This window comes from Pseudochaenichthys georgianus, chromosome 6 (assembly GCF_902827115.2).
Source record: "Pseudochaenichthys georgianus chromosome 6, fPseGeo1.2, whole genome shotgun sequence".
Lineage (NCBI taxonomy): Eukaryota > Metazoa > Chordata > Actinopteri > Perciformes > Channichthyidae > Pseudochaenichthys > Pseudochaenichthys georgianus.
Window position 1 is genome coordinate 18,898,193 of NC_047508.1, and position 12,078 is coordinate 18,910,270.

General features: G+C 44.5%; 1 protein-coding gene across 3 annotated transcripts in view; it reads right to left on the reverse strand.

Moving 5' to 3' along the window:
- The window catches only part of dusp8a (dual specificity phosphatase 8a), a 45,407-nt gene that overhangs the window by 22,804 nt on the left and 10,525 nt on the right, over nt 1-12,078 (reverse strand). For all 3 annotated transcript variants that reach the window (XM_034085049.2, XM_034085051.2, XM_034085050.2), the window contains exon 3: nt 5,295-5,433. In XM_034085049.2, coding sequence (XP_033940940.1) covers nt 5,295-5,433 — 139 coding nt within the window. The remainder of the gene's footprint in view (nt 1-5,294; nt 5,434-12,078) is intronic.

Below are 12,078 nucleotides of genomic sequence, written 5' to 3' on the forward strand. Positions count from 1 at the left end.
TACCTCATTTCTTCAGCTTCTCTCTGATGCGCGCGCACACACACACACACACACACACACACACACACACACACACACACACACACACACACACACACACACACACACACACACACACACACACACACACACACACACACACACACACACACACACACACACACACACACACACACACACACACACACACACACACACACACACACACACACACACACACACACACACACACACACACACACACACACACACACACACACACACACACACACACACACACAGCCTCCGCCCCGTTGTATAACTGCACAGAGGAATGACACAACTGAACTGACCTCTGTACCTCTGCCGGTGAGTCACACCCTAACCTGATCTCATCAGAGCCCCAGGGCACACAGCAGCTCCTGTGTGTGTTTGTGATTGTTGGTGTGTGAGGGAAAGAGAGAGCAAGCAAAAGAAAATGAGAGAGAGACGCCTTTCATCTCCTAATACCTCTCGTCAGTATGTCATCGCCATGTCTCGTCCCGTGTGCTTTGGCATTGAGCTGGCAGGCTGACAGCGTGGGATCCTCTTGCTAACCTGTGCAGTCTCAAAGTGCATCCGTGTGCTGCAGACTATGTGCTCACACTACGGTGCATACCGTATTTAAACAATCACGTTGCTGTCCAGTCATACAGGAAGAGCAGCTCTATCATATGTTGGATACTACTGCCAAACAAACTTCACAGAGAGAAAGCTACATATTTACCTTTTTTATGGTTTACTTACACCACTGTCTTGAAAATGTGAGTTGAGAGCATTTAAGGCAAGGTGCACAGACTATTAACACATTAAGTACATTTAGAATGCAAGTAGACTGATTGATTGATTGATTGATAGACTTGAAATCATACTTAATTGCCTATTGATTTCTTGTTTGAAATCACTACGCTAGGACTGCAACTACTGATTATTTTTTAATGTTAACTAATCTTATTATTTTCTCCATTTTGATCTATAAAATGAAAAGAGTTAATAATCCCAAAATTATCCCCAAATGTCTTGTTTTGTCCACTTCACGGTCATAAAGGTGTGAAGAAACACAACATGAGATGGAATCAGATCATTGTGTTATACTGCAGATACAATCAATAATTAAGAAACTAATTGACTCATCTTTCTATCTCTACTCCACACATGTCACCTGGTGAGACGTTGTTAGTATGTAGTGTGCAATGTGACACAGCTCAAATGTCACCGGGCCTGTTTAGCTGAATCACGACAGGTGGGGGTGAGGTCAGCGACATCGCTACCTGTCAGGATTATATTATGTAGAACTTTTTATGATTAAATCATTTATCATTTTGTCTAATAGTATGAGAAAATAGCCAGAAGAATGCAGAGAATCCTCTCATTTGGGAGTTTGAAACCACATATTCAATGACATTTGAGAGGTTATTTGTGTGCTCAGATGTCACGTCCACACTGCCCTCCAAATGTCCCCAGTGCTGAGAATCTAGACACAATCCATCCCTCGTCTCCGTCTCATTCTCTTACCCTTTCCTCTCCTTTCCTTCTCTCTCTTTGACCCAGTCGTGTGACGCTTTAGTAATCCTGCGAAAAACACTGGCAGATGGTGCTAGGGAAGATTAGAAGCAGTTTTGCACATCTGCAAACCACACACACACACACACACACACACACACACACACACAACACACACACACACACACACACCACACACACACACACACACACACACACACACACACACACACCACACACACACACACACACACACACACACACACACACACACACACACACACACACCACACACACACACACACACACACCACACACACACACACACACACACCACTTCAGGGGACATTACATTGACTTACATGCATTTCCTGGAGACTTATCCTAACCTTAACCATAACCAAGTCTTCACCCTAAAATTAATGATTCCCCTTATGGGGATCTCCAATTTGTCCCCATAAGGGCGGTGAGTCCCCACACGTGACTGTGTAAACAGATGTAGGTCCCCACAAGTATAGTAATGCTAGGACACACACACACACACACACTTCCTTTTCCTTAATTTTCTCTTTCATGACTTACCTCCCTGTTTTTGCATTTGTTACAGCTTACATTTTAAACGTGTGCGCTATGAATACAACACATTATCATTCATATCACCATCCTGTTGAAGCCGTTATCCAAATCTCTTTTTATCTGCAGAACCTAGGTGCCTATTCCAGACTTTCTTTCATTTTTTGAATAATATTTGTTTTCTATTCCGTCTCGGCATCAGACAAACTGCTAAAACTGGAACGCAAAGTTCAGATGCCAGAGGAGAAGTGACGCATGACAACGCTACGCAGTTAGCATCAGCTAACACGCCACCTAGCCACACACTAGCAGGCAGTGCGGTCTTTGCCTTGGCTCTGTGCTGCAGATTGGTGGGAAACACGTAAACTTTAGACCCACTGGGGAGGCAGCTGGCTCCAACCGAGCGTTATTCTCCTCCTCTACACAAAAACACACACACAAAAAGTCAGAACTCTGAAAAAGGCAAGACATATCAGCTTGAGCTCCAACCGGGTGAGATCATGGCTGTGGTAAAAATACTGCTGTCCTCAGAGAGACATGATTCTCACAAACACGCTCACACAGTGGATGAAGTAATAACATATAAACATGCATTCAGATGCACGCATAAACATTTCCCAACAGCCACCACATCCTGCTGGAATATATAGATTTAAAACTAAACACTGAAAGTCATTCACAAAAACAATGGCCCCATTGGGACACGGATTTGCTCCATGACATCATCCGCATGTAGGAAGTGGTGTGCTTTCGGAGTTATTGATTATATGGTGAATGAGAGAGAAGAGAAACCTAAGAGGGGTCACTGATTGCTTTCTTTAGATCAATGTGTTCCCAGTACTCACACTTAGGTTGTGTAACATGTCATTCAAGCTAATTATCTGTCATCTTTCCTGCAATGAATTCCCCTATTTCATCATGTCAATAGAAATTACTTTAAATGTAGAAACTATGAGCCCACTTTAGAGATGAGTGCGTCGGCCTTCACCCCCCTGCAGGAAGCTGCTGCATAAGATCAAAACAAAAACTCTTATTCCCCCTCAGACAGAAGCTCAGTCATTATTATTTTATCTGTCCATCCCATTTATGGACTATTTTCTATTCATCTCTATATCTGGCCCTCATTCCTAGACCCCCCCCCCCCCCCGCAGCAGCATCACCCCCCACTTGATTTGTCTGGCTGTGTACTGTACGTGTGCCTGTGTGGTCTGCTGCATACGTGAGGCTGAAAATAAGTCAGTCAGATATGAAGTCATCGCAGGAATTATTAGCATCACATATCTGAGGTTCAGAAGAGGGGCAGGGGGAGAAGTGGAAAAGCTGGAGGTCGGGGGAGAAAGAGGGCAGTGAATGAAGGGAAACGAGACAAGAGCATTACTGTTTTGCAATGTTTAAGAATGTGAGAGGCAGAGTAAAGCCAACACAGAGGAACAAGAAGGGCCTCAACTTATGATAACTTGTATTATGATTTAATGCATCAATAACTGTTCTGCCTATGAATGTCTGAGAATAGAGGAAACACGCCTGTCAAAATAAGCCAAGTGGTGACATCATCACTTTGTGTAGTTGTCTGACACAACACATGCCTATTATCATGTGTGGTCAATATGTTTCTGTAGTGTGATTAATTGTTTCAGCAGTAGACAACAATTCAAATGCATGCTTGAGGTTGTTGTGTGGGAAGAGCCCAGTTTGTTCACACTCACACTTTGTACCACAGCAGGCTCTGAAGCTGACTTCACAAATTCTTTCCACCCCAAATAGAAAGTGAAACACCCTCCCAGACCACAGGCTCCTTGCTTTTGTTAAGCCCATCATTGAAATGGTCTTTCCCTTATAGGTTATAATTGGCGTTATGCCTTGTTAATTAAAATGATTTATAGTTAAGAATTCCCTGGCGACCATTCTTGTCTCTCACGCGATCTCTCCAGTGAAAACTCTGCAGCTTCCCTGGACATACGAGCAAATCCTGCAGCAATATGTGCACTTAATAATGATCTAATGCATGCAGGGAAAAATGCATGTATGCGATCTGCCCACCCATACACACATAGACATCAAGTATGCACATACACAGGCTGCTAGCTCCACTGACCCCAATAATACAACCACCCAAACAACGGCCACTCCCATTGGCTGAGTCCTTCTGAGGAATATTCTCTGCCACTGTTGTCGTGGAAACAGCAGAAAGCGGGGACAGAAATTGTAGAAATGTGATAGTGAGCTGAGGAGACTGATAAAGAGGAAGAGGAGGGGAAGTCGTCTTTCATTAAAAAGTGTATGACGTCTGATCAAAAAAGCTGAGGAGGAAAATCCTAGCTTAAGGAGGCAATTGACAAGTCTGTGTGATATCGAACATGGTTGTGTGTGCGGGTGTGCCCAGCCTTAGCATGTGTTCAGTACATCTCTGTGACTAATTGTGGAGCCCGGGTGCTTTGAGGCAATCCTCGACATCTATGAATGACTCATGAAAAAGCACTAATCTCCCAGCGGTGGCAGAGGACCGAGAGGAGGAGAAGAATGGGGATGTGGGGATGTGGAGGAGAGAGTAGAGATTTGCCCGAGCAGCATGCCTCTGCCGTCTCATTTCCAATCCTGAGTGAGACAGATTACGCTCCCCATTCTGTGCCGACACATTTGGGACGGACTCATAAGCCTTATGCAGTGGATGTGTGCGTGATGTCGTCCCTTTTAAAAGCTGCAGCCACTGCAGTCGAGATGTTATTAACTCAACGAGGCTATTAACAGTCTTGCCGGGGGCTCAATTATAAGACTTAGTGTGCTTAGTGGACACTATGACAGGATAATAACTGTGGTAAATAAGGCCAGAGGATTGAAGTTAATCTTCAGCTTTATTTCAGTGATGCTGGGTAACAGAGCGACTGTGGGGAAAGCTCAAACATCAAAGAGGCTTTGTATGTGGGATTTTATACTTCCTCCTTTCCTTTTTATCTCCACACGCACCTGTGGACCTGTGATGACTGCCAGTTAAGAAATGAGGAACAAGTTATGATATGAGGGTAAGAACAGTTGTTTTGCTCATTAGCGCCATCTGCTGACCAAACAGTGGAAGGACAAACAACTGCACTGAAGTCAGGCAGAGGTGCTGTGGTGAGGCACACCTGCCCATGTCTTTTGTGTAAATAAAAAACAAACAACCATGCCATTCTCACACCAATACTCCACACATTCTGCCGTACCGGTGAGCAGCGAGACTTTGTGGAAGGTGCTCTCCAACTTCCCCATGAGAATGTGCACAAAGCCGTCTTTGGACAGGTGCCCCGCCTCTTTGGAGCTCTGGTCATAAACCACCACTTCCTGCTTCCTGCCCAGCTCCACCTGCACAAAGGAACGAGGAAAAGAGAAGAGTTATTTTTCAGTGTTGCTCTGGAAAATATGTTAAGCATCCAACCAGGAAGACGGTGCTTCATGACTGGAATGAGAAGAATTGGATACTGGACAATTCAATGCATTTGGGAACACACACACACACACACACACACACACACACACACACACACACACACACACACACACACACACACACACACACACACACACACACACACACACACACACACACACACACACACACACACACACACACACACACACACACACACACACACACACACACACACACACACACACACACACACACACACAATTGTTCTATAGAAAAGGGGAACATATATATATATATATTATTTATACATATTGGCAACTTATTTTTCCAGTTTCATAAACAGCACAGCAGGTAAGAGGAAAACATTTTTTTATTTTGCCGTGAACCGTCCCTTAAAAAAAGGAATAATGAGTATTGCCTACTGGCTGAGCAAATATTTCATCGGGGGATGTTCGATACCTTGCTCAAGGGCACCACGGCAGGGCAGGAGGTGAACTGGGACCTCTCCAAGTAGCAGTCCACACTCTATTTTTAGGTCTGGTCGGGGACTTGAACCGGCGACCCTACGGCTCACAGTCCAATCCTCTACTGACTGAGCCACTGCCACTGAGTTATTATCCCGAAGCATGTGACCCCGTTGGAGCCCTTATATATACCAGAAGCAGCAAAATGACAACATAATCCATTCACAGATCTGCCACTGGGAGTGATGAGTGGCTGTATGGATGCTGGTGTCAGCATCAGTAAGCAGGATGAACTACAGGTGATGCTAGAGTAAGTTATGAGGAGGAAGCAAGGGATTATGAGTAATGCATTAGGGCTGAGTGTTGTACCGTGCAACTGTGACAGCAATATCTACCATGCAGATACTGCTGAGGGGGTTTTTGTCCTAATGGGGAGTGATATGAGAATAATCCTAAAGACCAGCTACGTTGCAAAGGGTATTGGCATCCATCAATGCTCAGTGTGATGCTGTTTGTGTCAGATTGCGTCAAAGATGTGAGGCTGTGAGCATGCGCCGGTGTGATAGAGTGTGCCTGTTTGTGTTTGTATGAGAGAGTGTGAGCATGTGCCTGCGCACACACCGGCCAGGCTGTGTTGTTCTCCATGTTGTCAGGCAGGCTTTGGTCACATGACCATCAGGCAGCGCCCACTGCAGCTATGAATCACTGCATCATTGAACTGTCACTGGACGGGAGAGGAGGGAGGGAGGGAGGGAGGGAGGGAGGGATGAAGAGGGTGGGGGAAGTGGAGTAGTAGGGCAGGGAGACATGAAGAAAGATGCAAGAGGAAAATGACAAGAAAAATAAGTAAGAAATAGAAATAATAGGCAGGCGGTGGAGGAGGAGAAGCAGAAGCTAGAGGGGACACACAGGACAACCCACTTCATTTCTTTGTTTACCTTATCATATACTGCACCATCCTTATTTTAAATGTGCTATTGAAAGACTACTAGCTTCAAGGCTAAACTGCACTTTCCCTTAGCATGGCCACACATCCTCTCCCTGCTCTATGTGCTCTGAAAGGCACACTAGTGATGAAAGCTGAATGTACACACAGCGACACAGTGTGCATAGAGTGAGCCTGATTATGTTTCTGCTTACTGAGCAGCTGTGGCACAGCACCTGGGCAGACAGCCATGCAGGTGATTTAGACAGGACAAGGTCAGCATGAAGCCTGGATACAAGTTGCTCTGGTCCAGAAAAGCCAGCTTCACTCCGCCTGCATGCATGCAGCAGCAACCCTGACATAAAGGCATGAAAAACATGATCCGTAGCATTGTCTCTTAAGTCTGACATGTTACCTTCATGCCTCCCTTTCTTTACATCTGTTACACCCTCCGACTTTAGTAGCTCTGGGTCATTTTGGCTAATAATTAGAGATGTCCCGATCCGATCACGTGATCGGGGATCGGAGCCGATCACGTGATTTTCAAAAAATCGGGGATCGGGAGAAAAAAAATCGGGGATCGGGATTTTTTTTTTATACATTTTTTTTTTTTAAATTGAATGTTACAAAACAAAAATGACCATGTTCACGTCTTAAAGTCATCCTGAGGACTTAGTTTTGGTTTAAAATTACACAACATCATGTATGTGTTGCTTCTTTTGGGCTTGTTTTCAGACCTGGTTGCTTATTTCTCTGAAATCTGGCAACAGAGTGGGCGCAGTGTCTAATAGTAGCAGTAAGCTAACGAGAGGCTACGTTCAGCTGGTGACTCGGGACAGAGAAAATGTCAGGAGTTTGGAAGTATTATAAAATTGAAAGCGAAGGCAGTGTAACAGCCAGATGCAATGTTTGCAAGGCGGCGGTTCCGCGTGGTGGAAAGAACAGAGCTACGTTCAACACGACCAATCTAATACGCTACCTGAGAAACAAACACCAACAACAACACGACGAGTACACAGCGGCCAATCAGGTAACGGCACTGAAACAACCAACACTTTCAGAGACTTTTAAAAGGAAAGAGAAACTGCCCCAGAACAGTGAAAAGGCCAACACAATAACAGCCAAGACAGCTGAATTCATCGCGTTGGATGACCCGCCGTTATCTGTTACCTTTTTTTTCTCTTAATGCATTGCATAAAGATCGGATCGGGAAAAATCAGTATCGGCAGATTGTCAAAATCAAATGATCGGAATCGGATCGGAAGCAAAAAAAGGTGATCGGGACATCCCTACTAATAATCCTAATGGGATCAGATCTAATTTGGGAGCCTGATCTCTATAAGGAAGGATTACAGACCTTAAAGTAAACATACGTGAATAGCGCAAACACATGTGTGATCCCGGCTTAAATAGTTCATAACTTGTGTTGCAGTGTATTGCACGGAAAGTATGTGTGTGTGTGTGTGTGTGTGTGTGTTGTGTGTGTGTTGTGTGGTGTGTGTGGTGTGTGTGTGTGTTGTCTGGATAACAGTTATGTACTTAGAATATTGTATATAGTAAGTGTTTCCTCAATATGGAGACATACTTACTATATTACATTGCTCATTTGCAGTCTCCTGAGGTTCTTGGGCATTATAAAGAGCAGTCTTTGTATTTAACTGGAGAGGATAACATTTAAAGACAGATAACATGCTCAATTCATCTGTTAAAAAACAGTCCATACTAAACATGGAGAATGAATGTAATGTTTTGGCTGAGGATGAAATTGCACCTCCACTTATCCAATTTGAAAGTGTTTCCTGTGACTATTTTTGTTGAATGAGATTTAAAATAGTATTATATCGGCGATACTGTACATTCTGCTCCAGATAATAGGCTAAAGCCACACCTCCAGCTCAGTACGTGATATGCATAGAGTTTGCTGCAGTGTTAGAGGTCACCGACCCGAGGGAGTACGGGCTGGCTGTCAGACTGCAGCAGTAGTACATATCATCCCTCTGCAGTGCTACAGCTCTGCTACTACTACTGTGCTGGCCCAGGCACTCTGACGCAGGCACACTGCAGGTAAACAAGGAATGCCACTGGCAGAGAGGAGGAAAAGGAAGGGGCCGTGGAAACAGAGTGGGGGGAATACCGGGAGGATATGAGGAAAGACGGGGGAATGATTAGTTGATCCGAGGGAAATTTGAGTCAGGAGGGCGATCAGAAGTAAAGAGAGGGATTAGGGTGCAGAAGAGGGACGGAAGGTGGCACTGGCAGACCAAATGCTACAATCCTGCAGCACCCAAGCTTTTATTTAAAGGATCTGAAAGATGGCATCACAGCAGGAAAGAAACAAGGATTGGTCACAGGGGAGAAGGTTATTTTCCTCATATGCAGAGGGACACAGCGAAAGAAAGAGACAGAGCTTTACGGAAGATACAAATAAAATGGGGGTGTAAAGGAGACAGAAAAAATGTGTTGGGCAAGAGTGACAGAAGTTTCTGAATGTTTCCAACTGACCCTGTGTAATCAAATGTAAAAGGAGTGGAAGAGAAACAAGGTCTGACAGAAGGCTGCAAGTCAAGGCTTGGCCTTCCTGTCAATGATCCCATGTAAAAAAACAGGCTGCTCACACACACTAAGAAACATGGGTGACGGGTAGCAACACAAGTTATCTTTGGAATTGTGGAAAACACGCCCGGCCTACAGCAAGTGCTTGCGTAAGAAAGTGAAACATGGTTTCCACTGACCTCAGTAATGCAACTGACCAGTGACAAGGTCGCTGCTGAGCGGGACAGTGTGTGTGTTTGTGTGTGAACCGGCCCTGTGACACAACATCAGCACAAACAGTCTAAACATGGCCCCACATTCCTGAGCCCAGTCAGGGTGCTCTCAGTGCCTCCTCTCTGGGATGTCCCTCAGAAAACACTGCAGTATGCGCTCCCTTCAGCTAACTGTGTGTTAGCCCTAGCTGACACTATTGAGCTGTTTGGAGCCAAAGAGTGGACACAGAAGGGTTTGCACACATCACTCTTTAATTAGCTTATTATTGATTGATTTGTAGGCTCATTTCTGCAGTGTTTTATGTCAAAGTGTTCACAGACTAGTTAAAGGGTTGGCCATTCCCAACACATGCAGCACCTGATCCTACATACAGTAAATGCCTCTCACAGAGGAACTGCTGCACAAGCCAGTGACCTCTGCTCGCAGTTGATCTGACAGTTAGAGACTCCGCGCACACGGTGTGTGACATATCCACCTCTGTGCTGTAAAGATACCCCCCCGGACCGGATGATGTCATTGACTGGCACTGGCAGCTGCCACTTCCATGTATGCTTGGTAGGTGTGCGGTGTGTTCAATATGTTCTGTACTTGTATCCTTATAAGTTCCAAGGAGAAGGCAGTAGTATGGGTTAAGGCAGCAGGTTTATGTTGGTGTTAGTACGAGTATCTGTTTATTCACCTGTTTGTTTTGGAGAGAAGGAGATCTCTAAGGATAGATAAACTGAAGGGATCCTGGCCCGAGAGGATAAGGGTTAGGTTAGTGGGAGAGTACTCAAATAAACAGTGTGTGTGTGTGTGTGTGTGTGTGTGTGTGTGTGTGTGTGTTTGGTGTGTGTGTGGTGTGTCTTTTCACACAAGGAAGTAATAATGTGGCAGGGTGTTGGAAAACCCTGTTGCCTCCTTACCATGTTAGTTGGAGAGCAGCACTGAACATTTCAGAGGATTCACACACACACACACACACACACACACACACACAACACACACACAACACACACACACACACACACACACACACCAACACACAACACACACACACAACACACACACACACACACCACACACAACACACACACACCCCCACACACACACACCACACACACACACAACACACACACCACACACACACACACACACCACACACACACACACACACACACACACCACACACACACACTGAAAACCAACATTTCATATCCACAAATGATCTAGGAATCATTCCCCCCGTCTTTCATTTTCATCCATGAAACGAAAAGTCCTTCCTAACGTTGAAACGTTACTCCTTTTTTGTGGTGCAGTCACTTCTGTTTTAAAGTACATACAGTGGTGAGTGTGTGTCTATGTCAAACAGGAGGATCTTTAAAGCAAACAATGATTCATGCCATGACCTCATGAAAGCAAACACATTGACATATCCGGCTTTGGAGAAAAACCACTGCTGGCTTACGGCGTCTTTGTTTGAACTTGGCCAAAGGAAAAATGTGAATGAAACATACAAACAATTCCCTGAGTTTGCCCTTCGGGGTAATGAGGGAACAATCCACACGCTGAGTCATTGAAAAAAAGTTCCAAATTCTGCTGCTGCTGCTGCTGCTGCCGCCGTCAAGACAGATGACATGTGTGTTCCTTCATTTGAAACACTGCACCACAGTTACTGGAAACGTCTGTGTCCGGAACAACACTATTTTATGAGAGCTTGTACACTGTTTTTATTCCAAAGACGGTCTGTTGTGTGACACTTAAAATAACAGGCAGGTTTATTTTTACACAATCTAAGAAATACTCGCCCCCCTTCTCGTACCAGTACAGCCTTCCTAGGAAGATAAACAACTACATTGGTGCGTCATAATTGGAATTGATGGGGATCTACTCCATTGCATAGATGCATTAGTGAGTCCCGTTGCAGTCTTCCCCTGTGCTTGGCACCAGAGGACCCAGCCAATCTTACCAATTAAGATCACAGACATGACCTCACACCTAGCGACTGCCCTGGCTTCTCTTTACGGCTCATCCTTAACAACCATAATTGGGCCACTGTTCATTATTATGACTAATCTGTTGGCATCACAACACTAGCAGGACATGCTTGTAATTACAGGTGGGACATGACTGTAAACAGGAGAGCAGATTACTCTTAAGTGGGATGATACAACTGCTGAACTAAAGAGGCATGGCTGCAACTTACAATCATTTTTATAATTGAATAATAATAATAATAATAATTTCCATTTATCTTTAATGTATAACCTTAAGCAAAATAATATACTCTAGAACTCCACGTTTCACAACTTCTTTGGGCTAGTGTTTGGTTTACATTATTTGTTTTATCAACAAGCAGTACAATAATCAAAAGTATAAACATTTACCATTTAGAAAAAAAGAAAAAGAAACACATAAATCGAAACATTAAAGAGCCTGAAGCT